The sequence below is a fragment of the Caretta caretta genome, chromosome 6, assembly GCF_965140235.1.
Source record: "Caretta caretta isolate rCarCar2 chromosome 6, rCarCar1.hap1, whole genome shotgun sequence".
Classification (NCBI taxonomy): domain Eukaryota; kingdom Metazoa; phylum Chordata; order Testudines; family Cheloniidae; genus Caretta; species Caretta caretta.
The window spans coordinates 104,332,389-104,352,704 of NC_134211.1; the positions used below are offsets into that span (position 1 = coordinate 104,332,389).

Consider the following 20,316-nt stretch of genomic DNA (forward strand, 5'->3'; position numbering starts at 1 on the left):
CTTCTACCATCCTCAGCCCCATAATATCGGAGCACTTTCCTGTAGTACATTGTCACATGACCAATATCTGTACGATCAAGGGTGGTCATGTACCTTCGCTTTTGTCAAATATGTTTACTACACTTCTCACAGCTTGCTTTTAGGCATACAAAATACAACAACTTACGATGTATTTTCTCCACAGAGCTACTAATTCCTCTTCACTCTTCGGCTTCTCCTCTGACTCCAGGTCATTTTCTAGTCTTTGTAGCATCTTTCTGAATTCCTGGACCTCTGCTTCCAACTGTCTGGTTTGGGACTGAAAGGCACTTTCTGACTTAAGGATCTTATGTATTCTCTCCTCTTCCTCACCACATATTAGTTTCAACTTTTCCAGGGCTTTCCTCAACTCCTCCAACTCATCCTTCATCTTCCCAGCTCCCAGGGGGGATGTGTTCTGGATCACCCCTGTAGACTGAACCTCCAGGCATTTCAATTTCTTTTCACCACGCTTAACATCTTTGGTAATGTTCTGAAGAAAGAAGGAAATCAGAAAGCATTAAGTGGAAAGAACAGTGGGGTGGGGTGCAGGGGGTGGGGAAATGACACCTGATAATATTTACTTTTATCTGTGTATTTATTTTCTTCTCCAATTGTTGTTTCAAGGCATGTCACTTATGAAGTGGCCAGCTGCCAGATTTGATATACTTATTTGCAATTTGTAGCCTTATGATTTAGATAATATAACAGCAGGAGCATGGCTTCCCAAGAACTAGAGGAATCTTTTAAAACTGTTGGGTCTGATTTTCAAAAGTGTTCAGCACCCACAGTGCCAGTGGAAGTCAACAGGAGCCACATGTACTTGGCATCATGGATACTCAGGCCACAGAGGTGTCTAAAGTTTAGTAGCCCAAACTAAGGCACCCAAAATTGGAGACCACTTGTGAAAAATTGTGCCATTAACAGTGTCACCAACCCCAAGCATTCAAAAATCACGAGTCAGGCCCATCCTAAATCATTAGATTGGCTTAAATCATTAGATTTTTAAAAATAATAAAGGTCAGGGTTGTTTTTATTTCTCTTCTGGCCCTTGAGCCTCTGTGCTACATTCAAATCATGTTTATATGCTTCTCTTTTTAACCAGGAAGGCTAGAAACTTACATTTCTTTTTTTTAATGAAAGCTCAGATTCTTGTGTAATCACATGACTCCAGGAACTGGAGCTTTAAGAAAAATGTCAAATAGTATGAGACTCATGATAAAATTGGGAGAGTTGTCAATGGTGTGTTAATGACCGCACAGAAAGTGGCAGACCTGGACAACTCATGATTCAGGACGCCTTCTTTAGCCATTTCACCAGAATTTGTTTTAAACACCTCTCTTTTAAATATCCCCCTTTAATAAAGACAATATGCCTTTCCCCCCCTCCTCCAGATTTCTGCCCTGAGCCAAATTTGAACTTGCAGTGCTTGAATTCTAGACCCATAGCATACTTTCAGAGCCACATGGATCTTATGAATACACTATTCTGTTAAATACTTGTATGATTTGGGGAATATACACAAGAAGGGATTCAGATGAGGAGAATGCATTTCTTAGCAGCGCTCTCCCTCCCCTACTAGAACTGCATCATAAAGAACCTGCAATGTCTTTAGCCCATTGTCTGCTGGCAACTTTGTTGTTTCTCCGATGCAGCTGTTCAATCTTTCAGTCACGCCATTCAGCCACGATTGAAATTGGTCGACATTGGTCTTGTATTGTTCATGTTCCTTCGTTATCTTTTCAAGCAATTTAACTCTGCACTGTAACAAGAAACGTCCAAAACGGTGAGGCCAGAGCTTATCTGTCTCTTCATAGGTTGCATTTTTAATTAGGAAAACAGAGTCCATTTCCTTTCACCCCCATGTCACTCAACCTTTTCAGGAATTCACACCTCATCTCCAGTATGAGGACAAAAATATGTAAAGCTTTCTCCCATTCTTGGCTGTGCTGTAGCATCTCAACGTTTATTCAGAGAACAGAAGATGGCAAGGTTCTGTGAGGTCAGTGCCTTGCCTCGCCTCCCCTTTCCAAAGCTTCATATTTTTCATTAAAAAGCGGTATTATCCTTTCCCAACTTTGCTTTGAAACACAGATAATATATGGGGCCAGCCTACAAGCTACGGTGACAGCCTCCATGCTGGCAAAAAGTATAGGATTACTCTGTCTAATCATGCCTGGGGCATGTAAATTATTTCACAGCATTTGCCATTTAAACAAGATGTAAAGAAACGACTATATTTGCAGCATTAGAAACTCTGCAATATTTTTAGCATCTATGGTAACCTCCAAAGACTTTGCTTTCATTGCCACAATATATAGGGCCTGGCAGTGTTTGGCTCTGCACAAACTAGGGACAGGGTGCAAGGAGACATCTCTCTGCACACATCTTGTGCCCCTATGCAGGAGCCAGAGACAGGGCTGGATCCTGGGATCTGGCGGATCTACACAGAGGCTAGGTCACTGGTCTAGGGGGAAAAGTGACTCAAAGCTCCCATCTGCTCTCCCCTGACCCTGGGGCTGCTCTGTGCAGACCCCTGCATCAAGCTGGAATAGTCTGAGGACTCCTCTATCTTGTGTCCTCTGCAAACAGGCCCAGCAGTCTGAAGACACCATGATATAGGAGCATTCTGGCCATGTCACCTCTCCTTCAGCCATGCCAGCAGCACGGAAGCAGAGAAATGCATGAGCCCATATGTCAGCTCCAGCCACCAGAGGATCACCCTTGTGCTGGGATAATCCTCCAGGGCCAGTCCCCCTTGCTTTAGGGCAAGACTGTCACAGTGGTACAATACAAAGCAGCTACACCACACTGGAGAATCTGCCCCACCGTGACAGTCTTTGCAGTCAGAAGGCAAAATTCTGATCTCAGTTACATGGAGTATTGAAAACTCTGTTGAAATGGGAGTCTGTCCTTTAAATTTCAGGGTGCATTTCTGATCCTGCAGGCTAGGGAGCTGCGTAGGGAAGCGTGTGATCTGGGCCTGGCCTAGCCTAGTGTGAGGGATCATAGACCTCAAATCAAGCCTTGCACATAGTGCGGCAGATCCCTGGCTGGTGTCCATCTGTATAGCTCAATGGACTTCGCTGGGGTTATTCTAATTTGCACTAGCTGAGGATTTGGCAGAGAAAGTGAAATGAAGACATAAATACACAAGGGCAGGAAGTGCAAACTGTAAAAACTCCCAAGCGGCAGGATTGAAATCTGATCGATAAACAGAATTATGGTGAAAATGTACTCCAGCATCTTACAGTAAAATTACAAAGGTTGATTAAGGAGGAGATGCACAGCTTAAATTGAGAAGTAGCTTAACCTCTGTCTGGGACAAGCTGTTTAACCAAAATGAAGCAGTCCAAGGCTTGGAAATTACTGCTGAAAATGTTACGATCCATCAGGTCATGTGATAAATGACACACATTTGAACAGACACAACACTGTGCTAAGCTATCATATGAAAAGCTAACCAAGGGCAGGCTGAAAACCTGCCAGACTGCTAGACAGGGCTACCTCCGAGTGCAACTTTTAATGAAGAGAAAGATGCTGCCATTTGCTCTGTCAGGCAACTCATTATTCTTTTCACTGAGAAGCCACACAAAAGGAGCATTAACTCTTGCCTTCTGCAGAAGCACTTGAATAATCAGAGAACATCTACCAGCCAAGATGTGGCATAGGGAGGAATATTTGTACTGACAAGAAGATAACAGATCCCAAGCAGGCTGCAAGATGAGGAATACTAAGAGATGACATTGTGAAGAATATATGCAGGTTTTTGGTTTCGTATTCAGGACATGCTTTTGGTGCACCGTTACCCAAGAGATAAAGCATGAAGGTCTGCCCCATTCTCTGGCCTCTATGGGTATGTCTACACTGCACACTAAGCCCAGGTCTGTGGGACCCAGGCTTGTAGATGTGGTGTTTCCAAATCAGAGTTTGAGTGTTCACACTGTATTGTAAACCTTGCTTTACAATTGCTGGACCCATGTCTCAGAGCTGTGCTAACTCATCCATACAGCACTACGCACACCTTCTGACTCAGGTCTGCAGCCGGACCTGGGTCCGCAATGCAAAATGACAGGGCTTGGACTTGGATCACAGCAGGAATCAGGCTTTGACCCACTCCCCTAGCGGGACCCTAGGACCCGGGTCTTGAGCGTTTGCTGACTCGAGTCAGACTGATGTGCATGTGGACAGAAGTGGGGCTTGGGCTCAAACCTGAGTCAGAGCCCAGGTTTAGTGTGCAGTGTATCTGCCACTCCAGCAACAAACAGGGGCTGTAAGTAGCCAGCAAGCAACTGGGGGAGAATGCTCCTGGCGCAGGAACTCTGTTGGGCCTCTGTTGGCTTCCTGCAAGCATTGGTACAGGAGGTGTGTGGGGGCAGTTGTGGGGCTGGAGACAGAAGAGAATGTATTGGCACAGAGCTGTACAACATGCTACCATGGCCATTCTGGCTTGCGCTGCAAGCCACAGGGAGCTCTGCAGAGGACGCCATACTTAGGGCTGCCTAAATTTTGCTAGAGGTTGTTTCAGCCCCTGAAGCAGCCCAGAATTGGGAGGGCGCCAAAAATGATTTGAAGCCACCCTCTGCCACTCTCTCCCTCTAACTCACATGGGATTGTCTGAGAGTAGAATGAAAGACTGAGCCAAGAACCTGTAGGTTTAATTTAAGAGAACCAACATGAATCAAAATTTTTGTATTTTGCACCAGCCTAGATTGAGTATGTGTTGAAACTTCATACATCACTACTGTTCCTGCTATACAAGGAAGAGAGGATGTCTCAGTGGTTATTTATATTTAGACGACATTCTTGGCTAGTACTAATAACTCTTTTGGGGGGAGAGGGGGAGAGAATTGGCTGCTGTGTGTAAAAATGTTACAACAACTGTAATTAAAAAAAATTCTGGTGAATATAATTTTTAATTTGGGAGTGTAAGGATACTCAGTGGCAGCAAGAAAATATGTTAACTCACTGGAGAAGTAATATCACAGTTAAAGCATTTGAGAAATGGAATCCACTTGCTCAGCCTGTGACAGAAACTGGCAACTGCAGGAGATCTAAAAAAGCTTCTTGAGTACTAGTGAAATTTACAAGTACCAGCAAGCTGTCTCCTGTAGCCAGCTTGGGAATTCAGCTGTCATTTGCAATTTACATGAAGCCTAGCCCCCCATCATGAGAGGGACTGAGACAACCCAGATTACTGGATCTCTTTCATTCAGTCCTCCCTCCCACTGTGAGAGGTAGCAAAGGTTCCTTCAGCTACCATTATTCACTTCCTGGCAAGACTCCCAAGCTGCCTCTAACCTTGGAATTAGCCAATGAGTCCCCCATTTATTTCAATCACAAAAACTAACGTTTTCCACCACCCTTCCACCCGCAGCCTCCAGAGGTTTTTCAACTGGATTGTTTCACTTTGTCTTTTGGTGCAAGGTGGCATTTGTAGCTGCTTCAGCTGCCTTTTCTAGAGCCTCAGTTAGCTGGAGACATCAGCATGTATTTTATCTAAATACAGTGGGCCTGATTCTGATCTCTCAGCAGCAACAATCAGTGTAAATCTATGCTGGTGTCACACTAGCCTAAGAGATCTGACTCAGGCTCTCTGTATTCAGATAATTTGTTTGAGGGAACTGGCTAGTCCAAATATCAAACTGCACAACACAAATACTAGCTGTTCATGGATCAAAGACAAACCCTTGTTTAGAGGGAAATCACTAAACATTTAAATTGGGAATCTGGTGAAATTTATAATCCCAAGAGTTGAATTGCCAGGAGCAAAAAAGGGTGTTTTTAATGAATGGATTTACTCTGCAACCTGACTTTGATTAAATGTTTCTTTAGATGTATTTATGGCTAGAAAGTGTGACTGCAGCAGCTGCAGGCACAGAATGGGAGTTTATAATTTTTTAAATATTTTAAATGAAAAAGTAACTCAAGTTCATCCTCATGAAAGATTCTAGCCCTGGAGACTCAAAGCTTCTGTTTCCCATAGAACCACAAACTTCCCCACATAGCCCCTCCAATGAGACTCCATGATCCCCTTGGATGATGACTTCTTGGGATGAGAGTGTCCACCAATCACCATGACCACCCAATCCTTGGCCTGGGTGGAGAAGTGGGAAAGAAGAGCAGGTGTCATGGTTGTGCAGGCAGATGATAGAGCCCATGTAATGGAGTTCAGTTTTATTAACTCCAATTGTTTGGATTAGTCAGTTACCAGACACTGGAATGGCCGTTCTTCCCTAAGGCAAATCCAAAGCCACTGATGTACAAAGGCTACTGTTCAGGTGGCTGGATATACCCTAGATATGTCCTTGATCTACTCTCATTACTCTAGAATCTTGAGCATCCCTACATGTAAGACTCTCCTACCCACGAAAGGCAAATCCTTGTCCCATAGCCAGATCCTTCCCACCAGCTGTGGAAATGAAGGGTATTGTCTCATCTCAGGTTTCAGAGTAACAGCCGTGTTAGTCTATATTCACAAAAAGAAAAGGAGTACTTGTGCCACAAGTACTCCTTTTCTTTTTGTCTCATCTCAAACCTTCACCCAAACCAACTATCAAAGTGAGTCACAGACATGAAAACTTGAATTATAATGTTGACCATCCTCCTGTCTAATGACCACTGTACCTCTGGGATTGAGGGCAGGTGCAGGCTGGAAAATGAATTAGCATCTATTGAAAATCTTTTAGCTATTAGCGTTGGCTGCCTATTCTTTGTGTCGGAAAAGCATTAATTGCTTGCCAGCTCTGAGATTATGGTGTGTGAGTCTTGATCTGGGGATTTGTGTTATAGCTTCAAATGAGGGTGCAGAGTTGGGATGCTTCCTCATCTCCTTGGATGGATTACTTTGCATCAAGATCACTCTGAGATCTTTTATTTACCAAAGGGCAGGGAAGCATTTGCTTTGGGATTGCTTGTATTAATCTTGCCCTGTTAAGATCACTCAAACCTTCTGTGCACTATAGATACATTCTTTTCCCATGAACCATATTGGGGAACTCCTTGCTCTCATATCAGAAACACTAACAGTAAATAATACAGGATAGTAACTGGTGAGCATCCTAAACCCTCCTCTCTTTTATAGTTGCATTTTACCTGAGCTTCTGTCTTTATTTCTTCATATTCCACCTTCATCTTATTCTGGACATCCTCATCGACACTCGGGTCACCTATCCTGTTAAACAAGGAAGCAGCTTCCTCCAGCAGCCTTTCCAGCAGGACTGACTGATTTAGGACATCATTCAACAGAACCTGGGAGTGGCTCAGCTGCCATTGCTTCTCCTTTAAACCGAGCTGCAGTTCTATGTCAGGCTCCAAGGTAACCTTCATGTTATGAATCCAGACGTAAAACTCATCCTGGGCTTTCAAGTATTCACTCCAGTGCAGCCACACCCATTCGATACGGCTGTTGGGGAAAGTGAGAAACAAGATACACGAGGTTCTCCCAGCACCAGTGGAGAGCGAGGGGAGTTCAAGATGCTTTAAAAAATGTTGGTAATAAAGAATCAGATTCTCAGACAGGGTAAATCAGCCTAGCTTCTTTGACTTCAGAGTGTCACAATCCACTTCCCAGCTGCCCCTGGCTGTGGGAAGAAGTACCCTGTGCTAGCCCTGTGCCTGGCAAAGATTATTTCTCAGGTCACTGGACTGGCGTATTGTGGGTAGATGTAGAGCCAAGGTTCCACCTACTTTCTGCTCCTTTCCAACATATGCATGGGACTCCCGTGAAGGCTCCTCTCTCTCCCACACAGCACAGGTTGTTAGAGCAGGGAGTAAGGCGGCATTGTCTGAGAGAATTAGACAAGCCACAGTCTGACCCAATATATCAAATACAGTCTTTGTGGAAACAGCATGTGTCCTACCTGTGGCAGTGAGTAATGTAGATGGCTGTTTCTTCCCACATGGCTTTAATGTCTTTCAGTTTGGCTAGTATCTCATGCTTTTCCTCCTCGCTGATACAGCGAAGAAGGGCATCTGCTTTTATCAGGACCAAATCCATTTTCACTCGACCTTCTGGCTCCAACGCACAAATTTTCTATTAGAAAACACAAAACTGAAAACATTGAAAAAAAGAGAGCCTGCCAGTGCGGTTATTGAATTAGAACTTTGCTTTCATATGGAAATCATTACATCCTTGCTGGAAAACTCCTACAAAATTTAATAGAAATAAGAACTTTCCTACTGGTTTTTTCAATATTCGTACAGGGTTTAATTAATGGAGAAATATATCCCTGTTGTAAAGTAGTTAGCACCACCAACAGAAAGTAGATCATTAACTTCTGTAGGTTTTCACGGTAATTTCTACGCAGCCCTGTTGGGTTTGTGCCTATTAAGTGCTATCGGACTTGCCTGTAACAACAGTGTCTCCACTACTGCTACAGATCTATTGTACTGCATAACCACATGACGTCTAATTCACTTTCTTGGAGTAAGTGCAGAGGAGACACTATTCACGGGAAACATTGAGCAAAGCCAGTATTGTAAGTTGCACCAGAACATGCCATAGGAGCTGCACCAAAAAGCAGTTTGTTGCAAATCACAGAAGACATACTCTGAGCCACCCTATAAAAAGAATAGAGAATTATATCTCTGCTATCAAATTCTATTTCCACACAAAAACACGTTGTGTATCAGTTAAGGCCCCGTCACCTACATGCATACCTAACACAAAACCTACAAGCAAGGAAATGAAAGTTGAGCCACCTAACACTATGTATCTTCTACTCTTCCACCCAGAGACAAACCTAACCCTTCGCACAACCACACCACCTTAATTCTGTCCTAATAGTGTTGTCAGCCTTCCAGCAGCACCTTCCCACTATCAGGCAGGACACTAGACTTCCTTTCCCTGCTGTCCCTCCTCACAGTTCTGGGAAACCACACTCATTCATGGTGGGGGAAGGGGTGCCAAAAGGAAAATGCTGAGACATTCAAAATCTGAGGTCACTTTTGAAGACGTAGGCCTAAGTGATTTGTCCGGAGTGATTTACCTATTACCCATAAATACATCATTTGATTATTTACTTGTAAAAAACAAAAACAGAGCACGGGGGAAAATAGAAACCACACCCAGCAAACAATAGAAAGATTCAAAACCAAAACTTAGTCCAGGCTTCAGTCTTGTTCCTGCTTGAAGTGACTTGAAAGCAAATGAGCCCAGGATTGAGAAAGCTGTGGTTGGAGTTGGCACTTTTTTTAACAATTACTTTCTTTGGCTGGCATTTTTGTTAGCAAATTAACAGAAAATAAATCATAGGGAGGAAGCCTGAATAAATGCAAGCCAACTGGGAAAGAGGCACTTGGAACAGATGTTTTTATTTAAAAAAAGGCAGGCCAGAAGGAGACATCAGCTGGGTGGCAGAGAAGGAAGAGGGGAAAGGAAGGGCAGAACTAAAGAAGAGCCACTTGCTTTTTGTTTAATAATAATGATGGATTTCCAATATCCAGATTGAAAAAGCTACTATAACAAGGATTTTCTATCCGTTATGACCCTGTTCCAAAGTCCAACAAAGGCCTCAGACTTTAGATCAGCTCAGGTAAGATCATCACAAACCACACAATCTTCATTCTTGTGCTCTGTAATGTCAACAGAACCCCTTAATAAACTGTCTCCCACAGCACTGACTTTCCTGAATTCTCTGCATGCATTATGATGTTGTGTGTATCAACATTCCTTTTGCAAAAGGTAAGGGCTATGCTCATCCAAAAGCAGAAACAAATCCACAATGAAACAGGAACTTCCAGCCTTTGTGATGGCTATGCAAGTCTGCCCATCACCACCAGCTCGCTGATGAGTCTCTATGCTAGGCCTGGTACATGCTCCAACCCACAATGAACCCCATTTGAGAAAATGGTCCTGAAAATACTGCAATGCCATTATATAAACCACCCCATCAGGAGTGCCATTGTCAGGGCTAGTCATCCCATCTCAAAAACAGAGGGGGTTCAAAGATGGGATGGGGGGCAAACATGACTAGATGCACAGAAAGATGTTCATCTGAAGAGAAACAGAGAAGGCTGTTTCATTCAGAGAACAGGCCTATCACACGAAAATATGAAAGAGGTATAGAAAATAAGCTAGTGCGATGGGGTATACAAACCCCACACTGGGGAACACAGGGTTAATGAGCTATTATGGGCTAAGCTGGCCCTGCCTTGCCACACCTGTGAGAGATGTGAGACTTGAAGGGAGGATTTTAAAAAGGTAAAACAAAGCACAGTTGGTGGCACAGCAGACCTTGTGGGAACTCCTCAGACCAGTGTGGCCCAACAGCTACTCCCTGATGAAAGGGACGACCCGATGCTGATCCACTTTTGCTGGGACTGTTCTTCCATGTTAGCCTGTGAGCCTTGTCGGGACCACAGGAGCTTAACAGAAGCCTTCTGAAGAAAGAGCCTTACCACATCTGTGGGACAGTCCATTTGTGTTCATTATTCTTGTGTTTGTTGCAACCCTGAAAGGAGCAGCCTGCCCAGAGGGGTGAGCCTCTTATGACTGGACTGGCACAGTGGAACACTCAGGCATCTCAGAGCAGAGGCCCAAGTCAGTGCAAAGGCCCAGCCTGGGTGTGCCCTGGGGAAGGATGCAGTGATACTAGTCTCATCCTACTGCCCCGCTATAATAGTGAATGGTATAGCTGGGGTAGATAGGAGCAGCCAGTTTTCTCAGTGTTCAAGAACAAGAGACATCAAATGAAATTGAAAGGCAACACAATTAAAATGGATAAAAGGAAACACGATTTTTTAAACACACAAGGCATAATTCATCTGCCACAAAATCTGAGGACAAGAGATTAACAGGATTATACAAAATATTATCTGTCTACATAGATAATGCGCAGATTCACAATTCCATTAAAAAGAGGAGAGCTATAACCCCACTCACTGACAGGGTTTAGGAAGAAACTTGCCCTACAGACAGATTATTCCCTAACTGTCCATCCCTGGGATTCCGGTACCTTTCTTGATAGCATCTGGTGTTACGCAGGGTTTCTCAGAACCCAAAACAGTGGTAACTTAACTGTCTCTCTCCGGGCAGGGTCAGGAATAAATCAGTGGGGGGCACAGCTCATCCAGCTGATAAACAATTGATACAAACCAGGAGTGCTTTCATCTAAAATTACCATTTTTATTACATCTCAAATGTGTGTGCACATGTGCACACAAACACACACACAGCTGCAGTAGGGCTAGAGCAGAGGTTCTCAAACTGTGGTCTCTGGACCACTAGTGGTCCGCAAGCTCCATTCAGGTGGTCCACAGATAGTTTCCTCTAAGGTGCGCGCCTGGGCACACAAGAGAATGAAGAGCCACCCACCTAATTAGTGGAGCCACACAGGCGTGGCTCCACTAATTAGGTGTCTGGACCCTGGAGAAGACTCACATGTAAGGTGAGGTGGTGGCCTTGTGGGGAATAGAGGGAAGGTGGGAGGGGGAAGTGGGATGAGAAGAGGGGGTGGGGGGAATTTGGGACTTGCGGGGCTGCGGCGGCCAGAGAAAGAGGCGACTTTCCCCAACTCCAGAGCTGCAGCTGCTGGGGAGAGATGGCCCTCCTTCCCAGCCTCCGCTCTGTGGCTGCTGTGGCGGGGGAGAGATCCCACCCCCTTCCCTGCCCCAGCTCGGGGGCTGCCACAGCAGGGGAGAGAGGGCACATCCATCGCATTAGAAAGGTAAGACTACTGATATTAAAATATGAGTTGTGTGCTTTTATTTGTAGAACAAAAACCATTAATTATTATTCTTTTTTTTTATATATATATAGCGCTTTTATCCAAAGCGCTTTACAATAGTTGGCTAACGGTACAAACAACATTTGGAAAGATCATTAAGTGGTCAGCAATTTTCAAGTGGTCCGTGGAAAAAAAAGTTTGAGAACCACTGGGCTAGAGCATTTCAAAACAAGTATATTTCCCTACAGTTAAGAAATGGTTTTGAGGAATCAGTGGCCCGCCTCCCAGGGGGCCCCGCCTTCCAGCTAGCTGCGGGGGAACTTAGCTGTTAGATCCTTGCCCAAAGAAAGCTTCCTCTGAATGCTCCAAAGCATATTCTTTCACCTAATCTTTTATAGCTAAACTTCAAACAAAGCACACAACCTATAGTGACTCAAAACTACGCATTATCTCTTATCATCAAAACATTTCTAGTCATAGCAATGTGTCTGGGGCACTTAAAACCTAGGTCACTATTCACTCACTCTCTTCCATACTTGTCAACTTTCTGCCCCATCCTCCCATTCTAATTAAAAAACTGCAAGTATGCAGCTGTCTGACCTGGCCTCATAAAGGCCCAAGATTTTCCTAGCTATGTGATGTTTGGTTTTCAGCAGGCAGTGGCTGAACATACAAAATTGCTGACTGCAGCATTATCAAATTCTGGGGTAACAATGGTATCTTCCCCTGTCAGAGGCAGGACGTGGGATGAAATGGGCTACTGGTCTCATCTGGTAGCATCGTTTTCTGCACTGCATTGGGTGGTTGCAAACCCCAGTCTTGTGACTGCGAGAAGCAACTAAACCTCCATTTTAGCATGCACAAATGAATGAGTGCTGGGTGCAGCAGCTGAGATCTCAGTCTAGTAAATCAGGATTGCTGCTCGTCTTCCAAATACACATGAAAAGTCTGGAAGCATCTAATCTAACAACAGGATGTAACCCCCACCCCCTCACATTCTATTCCCTTTTCTTAAGGCAGCGGTAAGTGGCTTGCAAAAGAAGAAGCTGGAGAGAATGCTGAAGAGATCCTGCCCAAATGGGACCAAACTTACAGCTCGTGAGACTATTTTCATGCCCTATCCCACCTTGATCATCTCCTAATGGCAGCCTCTCCATGACTCCTGGCAGCCCCTGCAGTGCCAATGCCACTTGTGAATATGTCTCTCAAAAAGCAATATCAGTCTTCCCCTACCTCAGTCTCTCTTAGCCTGGCTTCCAGGGCAGACCGAGGTCCCTTGGTGTTATCATTGATCCGCAGTCTCTCCTGGATGGCTTTCATCCAGGCTTCTGCATTCTCCACACTCATGTCAAATTCATCCTGGGGCTGCTGAGTCATTGCATTAGTGGAAACTGAAAGGATAAAGAAATGAGGAATTAAAAACAAACAAACAATTATCTTCTCAGGAAAGTCTCTCACAGTCTTAAGGAGCAGGGAAAAGAGGAAAATAACTTTACTGATCTCTTTTTGATTAATGGCATCAAAATGCACAACCCACAGTAGTCCTACATCTCTAAGTGAGACTCAACAGAAGTGAGTATGGAGTAAAAGCTCAAACTCAGAGCTTCTAAAATGAAAGTATACACGGGAACAAGATGAAGTTGGGGCACTCCTTTAAGCTCTGTGATTTGGGCTGACATTCAAAGGGATAAGAGTCACTGCATTTATTTGAAAACCAAATTAGGCTAATTTGGTGCTTGTGAAACGTACCAGACTGGACACTAATGTCCTTTGTATTTTCACAGAAAATGCACAGTACAGGCAGCGGGAATATAAATACGTCCATCAACATGACTCTCTCTAAGCCCATTTAGGGCTCAGCCCTGCAATGTACTGAGCACTTGGCCCTGACCTAGCCAAGCACTTGAGTGTGTGCTTAACTTTAAACAGAACTGTCTCAGTGAAGTTGGCCAGATCAAGCCAAAATACTCAGCACCTTGCAGTTAATCCACTCTGCTGAAACTTCTAAGGAGGCAGACAGTCAGAACAAGTTGTGGTGATGGTTTTGTGATACGGACCCCATTCCTGCAGGAATCGGGCGGAGACAGCTAACACAGATCACTAGTCAGTCATCAGATGGGAACATCTTTCAGTGCCTATGCACTTTGGGTGGATTTGAACTGGGGACTTATAGATAAAAGGCTCCGTGGACTAGAACCAAAGTCAATATAAAGAGGCTCCTGGAGTTCAATGGGTTTTGGATCAAGTCCTACACCCACTGCCAATGCCTGTCAGCCAGTTTCTCCCTAATGAAAATGTCATGCCTATTTGTTATCCACAATTGAATGCCTTTCTTTTAAAGGTCCAGAGGTAATTACTGAGGCTCCATTTTTGCCACTGTTACTCTGACCAAGTAGTACTTTACTCGTTCCCACTGATTTCCCTGGGACTGCTCCCATGCAGTCCAGTACTGCGCAACGTGAGCAAGGGGAGGCAGAGTATGGCCCTTGGTGAATCCAGCCCAGGATTTCTGATAACATCTTGAAATTGGAAGACACCCTGATCATAACCGCTGAGGGGGGGAGAGTGACCTGTTTATATCCCCATCCTCCACTTCCTCTATACACCCCCACCCCTAGCTTTTCACTAGCCTGCTGCTGTTCCTCTCAGTGTGGTGGCAGGGCATGAGCATTCTCACACGCTTGTCACAGCTGCAGCATCACCCTGAATTGGGGGCCAAATGTGCACTCCTCTGTGCTCATGGGGGTAGCTGTGCTGGAGATGGGATTCACCCTAGGCAAGGGAGTAATACTGCTACTACCCTCCACTGCGAGGTCTCCTGGTGGAGGGCACAGGCCAGGGCTTGGTAAGAGCCCGCAAAGGCAAAGGCTGCCCAGGGGAGACGCTGGCTCGCTCCATTTCCCAGACAGCCTGACCTGCGTATACCCTTGGTAGTTGTGGCAGCTGGGTCCAAGCCCCACAATAAAGTAGGGGATGTGGGTGGGTTGGCCTGCTACGCTCTTACTTCTACTGGGCCCAGTTTGACAAGCTGACCTACCTAGCAGACCAGGTTCACATAAGGACTGGTGGTCAGCAGGGGCGATGGAAGGATTGTGCGTGGGAAGGATTTGGCCTGCGTAGGAAGCCTCTAGGAAAGGAAATGGGTAGTCCTAGGTTGCACAAACCCTCCTGTGACAGAACCAGGAGTGAACTCATTCTCAAGGTGCAGGCCAACTGAGAAACCTGTCTTGGAAAATCAAACCTAGTTCTCGTAGAAACGGTTTAAGAAATATCTGTCAGCAGGGCTGGACAACAAATGGTCCTATCTTATATATGTTCTATGAGTTGTCCAAACCATCTGGACACACGTGAAGGAAGACTTATGGGCTTCAGTGAGGACTGAGGCACTGCTCATGCTACTCTGTGTAGTTTAGTTTGAGGGATGAGCCAGAGGCACAATCCTACAGACACTTGGGTCTGGTGTGACTGGAACAGCCTCCCGTCTGAGATCTATAGAGGTGACTCTTAGAACAATTTTTATATAAAGATTCTAATTTATGTATGTATTAATTTATAAAGCGCATTGATAATGGAGAAATCTGTGACAGCATATGTGAGTAATAATTAATCATAAGAAATCAAGGTGCAAATAACAAAGCACTGAACAAAGCAGTCACCCCCTGTGGGACAGTAAAGGCAAAAGAGAGGAGAATATTCCAAGATACTGAGAGAGAGGCAGTCTATCTGGCTAACGCAGGCCAGCTCCTCAGACATATCCACGGGTTATAAAAATTATTTGAGGGCTGAGTTTTAGTAATTTGGTAAGTGGAAAATATTAGAGATGGGCCCAAACTGGACCCATTTAGCTGATCCACTTTTCCCATTCCTACCTCGCCCCTCCCCACAGCTCTGACCTCATCTCTTCCCCCCAGAAAAAATAAACCTTGGACACTTAAATAAATAGGGATCAGGTCAAAAACAACCCTGATTTTACCAATAAAATACTGAGCCAGATACGGAGCTGTAGCTAAGCTCTGCTCAGCACAGCTCAGGAGAAAGGATATAAAGGTAGCTTAATCACACATGTGCACTCGCAAGGCCATGGACCTACCGGGCTCTCAGTCTAGTCCCTTGTATAAATTAGAGCAGCCAGAGGTACCGTTCTGGCTGCAGGGGATCATTGGGGCATAGGGATGCCTGGCTGTGCTCTTATTTCCCTGGCCATACCTCTGCACAACCGCTGGAATGGTGCTGGTGTAAAAGCTGTTCTACATCACCTGAATAATCCCTTGTCTCAAGGATTCAGTGGCAGGCTTAACTGGGTTTAGAGTCAGAGCAGCACAAGCACCTGCCAATATTGGTGTAGGCATACCTGATTCTGTCTCAGAACAGGGGGGTGGACTAGATGACCTCTCAAGGCCCCTTCCAGCCCTACATTTCTATGAAACCAGCTTTCATGTACCAGAGGATCTGGCCCTCTATCTGCATCATGTTCTCTGAATTTCCTAAAGTACTTTTTTTTTTTTAATTTATGCATCTAGTTTAACTCTCTTTCAAACAGGTTTAACAGCCCTCATCGGGTATTGTGAGGTTTAATTAGTTAGTGAGATCCTTCAAAGTCACTCTTTAAGTGCAATGTATTTTTGGCAATATTATCATTATTTTTCCAAGTTTCCCAATATACTTTTTTTCTCCCTGCGAAGCCATTCTGCTTTTTCTAACTTAACACATTTTTCATAATTGATCCCTTTCTTAAACATACTTTTAAACCAAACATTCATAGTGCACTGGCTTTTAAATGGTTTCAGTATGTCTTGAATTCCTGTGCTCATGTACTACTTGACTCACTTCCAGAACCAAGCTCTCTGACAAATAAAAAGAGAGGGAAAGAAAAGCGCTCCAGGAAAGTTAAATCACTCGCCAGGAGGGACAGTATTTTCCAATTATTGAAATACTTCAAGCTTTTCATAACTCTTTCCATTTGGAAGAGATCAGGGTTCTGGGTTTGCACATGAGAAGTGTTTTTAAAACACTGCAGTGTGTCAAATTTTATACAAATGCACAAGTGTGGAAACTATTGTGGTTCTGGAAATTGTTTGGTACTTGGGTTCTGGGGTAATTTAATAACTGCTCAGCTGTCCTGGATATTGTAAGGAGAGTTCTGAGAGAGAGAGAAACAGTTGTAGAGGAGCATAAGTCTTTTGAAGTGGAGATGGAATTAGCATATACTACTGTAGAAGCGACACATCAATCTCCACGATTCCAAAGCTGAGAGTTCTTGGCATACTAAGGGCTTGTCTACACTACAGCACAGGGTCGATCTAAGATACGCAACTTCAGCTACATGCGCAGTGTAGCTGAAGTCGATGTGCTTAGATCTACTTACTGCGGTGTCTTCACTGAGGTAAGTCGACAGCTGACACTCTCCCGTCGACTCCGCTTGTACTTCTCGTTCTGGTGGAGTACCGGAGTCGATGGAAGAGTGCTCAGCAGCCGAAAAATCAACCCACACTGGATCGATCACTGCCCGCCAATCTGGCGGATAGTGTAGACAAGCCCTAATAAATTTACTGCTCTCAATCATGCTACTATTAGCACATACATCCCTATATAAAGGACTAGATTACTTCAGGTGGAATGGTACTCACAGCAGAGCTAAATTTGGTCCACTTTGAGTAAGTGGAGAAACTCTTGAGATTCTGGTAAGCATTAGCTGTACCCCAGCAATCTGTAGCTTAACCATTTTTGGGGGTTCAGGACATTAACCCTAGAACCTTGAACATCTTCCAAGGCAGTTTTTTTCTGTACTATTTGTGGTGAATGTTTATGACCATCAGGAACTGTTTGTCCAAACTAATGTACTGAAGAAAAAACACATGCTGGGTGTTCTTGGAACAATCACGTCCATTTCCTGCTTAAAGTTTATGGCTATAGCCAACTGGTTGTCACACGGGTGGCAGAGTGTAGAGCATTTACTTGCAGCACTGCCATTTCCTTTCCTCTCCAAACAATATCCACTCTCAAGGGAAACCCATAGCTACTTGACAAACCCAACTGCCACCACGTGATCACAACAGCTATTCTTCAGCTTAACTGACCCCTACCGTGAGTCACTGAACATCAGAACGATAACACAGTTTGTTGGATCTGTTCACCAATTCATAGTAAACCTAATTCTTTCCAGCACACAGATCTGCTTTAGGCTTGGTCTACACTAGAAAATAAGGTCAGTTTAACTACATCGGCCAAGGGTGTGAAAAAGCCACACCCCTGAGCAGCATAGGGAAGCTGACCAAAGTCCCTGTGTAAACAGTACTAGGTCAAAATGGAAGAATTCTTCCATCAATCTAGCTACTGCATCTCAGAAAGGTGGATTATCTAACTGAATCCCTCTTGTTCTCATAGGTAGCGGCTACACTCAAGTGCTGCAGCTGTGCCGCTGTTGTGTTTTAAGTGTAGACAAGCCCTTAAACTCCAGTGGGAATAAATATAAATGTAATTAATAAGATTGGGACTTTTCAGCTTGGAAAAGAGACGACTAAGGTGGGATATGATAAAGGTCTGTAAAATCATGACTGGTGTGGAGAAAGTAGATAAGGAAGTGTTATTTACTCCTTCTCATAACGTAAGAACTAGGGGTGACTAAATGAAATTAATAGGCAGCAGGTTTAAAACAAACAAAAGCAAGTACAGAACGAGGAGTAATGGTCTCAAGCTGCAGTGGGGGAGGTTTAGATTGGATATTAGGAAAAACTTTTTCACTATGAGGGTGGTGAAACACTGGAATGCGTTACCTAGGGAGGTGGTAGAATCTCCTTCCTTAGAGGTTTTTAAGGTCAGGCTTGACAAAGCCCTGGCTGGGATGATTTAACTGGGAATTGGTCCTGCTTTGAGCAGGGGGTTGGACTAGATGACCTTCTGGGGTCCCTTCCAACCCTTATATTCTATGATTCTATGATTCTAAGTATTTCTTCACACAACGCACAGTCAATCTGTGGAACTCTTTGCCAGAGGATGTTGTGAAGGCCAAGACAATAACAGGGTTCAAAAAAGAACTAGATAAATTCATGGAGGATAGGCCTATCAATGGCTATTAGCTAGGATGGGCAGGGATGGTGTTCCTAGCCTCAGTTTTGCCAGAAGCTGGAAATGGGCGACAGGGGGTGGATCACTTGATGATTACCTGTTCTGTTCATTCCCCTCTGGGGCACCTGGCATTGGCCACCATTGGAAGACAGGATACTTGGTTAGGTGGACCTTTGGTCTGACCCAGTATGGCTGTTCTTATATAATATCCCCTCACTTTATAAAATTGCTTTTACACTTCCATAATTTCCAGTTCTAAGAAGCCATTTGCAGAAGTATGGACCAATAATTTTCCTCTAAAAGGAAGCTGGACTTGTAAATAAATCAAAGCTAAGATCCAGGATTACTCCCTTCTTCACTTCAGGGGTGGCAGCCAGCAGAATTTTGACATTTTAAATCTTCAAAATTTCAAAGTTTTAATTTTGAGGGGGAAAAAGGAGATACTTTTCCTTTTAATTGCAAAATCTCCCACTCCCCTTTATTCTGCCACCTCGCTCAAGTAGACATTATCCTGCTGTAATTCGGCCAGATTAGTAAAATGCAGGAGTAAGTAAGGGCACTTCTAATTTCTTTTTATGACCAGTGAAACACTGTACAATATCTGTCTTAAGTATTTATATGGCCCCCATCATCACAGGATCTGAGTCTCTCACAGTCTTTAACGTAGGTATCCTCACAACATCCCTGTGAGGTAAGGCAGTGCTATCGTCTCCATTCAGCAGATGGGGAACTTGTTATAATATGTATAACAAATAGCCACTAGGGGGAGCAGGCAGATAGTCGGATATCAAAACGTGTGGCTGTTCCAGGTTGTGGTGGGTGCGTTGTTGGAACCTGCTGAAAGTGTGGAGCTATTGCAAAGTTATATACTAGTTGACTGAATAAACAGACAGTCAATACTCAAAGAAGCTGCAGTGCATATGGCTTACAACACAACAGAACTGAGGCACAGAAAGGCTAGGTGACTTGCCCAAATCACACAGGAAGTCTGTAGCAGAGCAGGGAGTTGAACCTAGGTCTCCCAAGTCCTGGACTAGTGCTCTCATCCCTGGACCATCATTCCTCTAATATGCTAATATGGAATCCTCAGAACTAAGCGTATCTTCTCCTTCTGCAATTGCCAGTAAAAGGTAACTAGTAGCCTACCTGCAACCTTCAGATTATGAACTTGGAACCCCTTCTGGTGAAACTGTCCAGACTAGATTTCCAATTTCTGCTCAGCTCCCTAAAATAAGAGTTACACCATCAGTCAGCCAAGGGAAAAGCATTGCAAGCCAAGCACATTAGAATCATAGCCCCTGGGGCTAGGGTTTATGTAATTAATTAAATCACACCTGTCTGCTAAAGACTGCACATCCCCACAGTTCACAGCTGGGTGCCATGCAAGGGTACTGATAATATTGACCAATAATGTTCTACAGTGTCTAGGTCTTGGCTGGGACTGGAACTGCAGCTGTGTGAACAATTTTTAGTGAATAACGTATCTGATAAATTTCACCCCTTTTGCTGGTTACGCCTTGCATGTGAACAATCTGTGATTTTCTCACATATGTGTGCTATTCAA

General features: G+C 44.3%; 1 protein-coding gene across 6 annotated transcripts in view; it reads right to left on the bottom strand.

The window, feature by feature from the left end:
• Window positions 1–20,316, bottom strand: part of SYNE3 (spectrin repeat containing nuclear envelope family member 3) — a 144,234-nt gene that overhangs the window by 100,418 nt on the left and 23,500 nt on the right. For 4 of the 6 annotated variants that reach the window (XM_048854003.2, XM_048853999.2, XM_048853996.2 and 1 more), the window contains exons 2-6: window positions 12,921–13,078; window positions 7,881–8,053; window positions 7,114–7,423; window positions 1,619–1,780; window positions 167–511 (exon numbers count right to left, since the gene is read on the bottom strand). In XM_048854003.2, coding sequence (XP_048709960.2) covers window positions 167–511; window positions 1,619–1,780; window positions 7,114–7,423; window positions 7,881–8,053; window positions 12,921–13,078 — 1,148 coding nt within the window. Of the gene's footprint in view, window positions 1–166; window positions 512–1,618; window positions 1,781–7,113; window positions 7,424–7,880; window positions 8,054–12,920; window positions 13,079–19,898; window positions 19,978–20,316 lie in introns of all 6 variants that reach the window. The other 2 variants (XM_075129848.1, XM_048853998.2) reach the window with 1 other exon arrangement.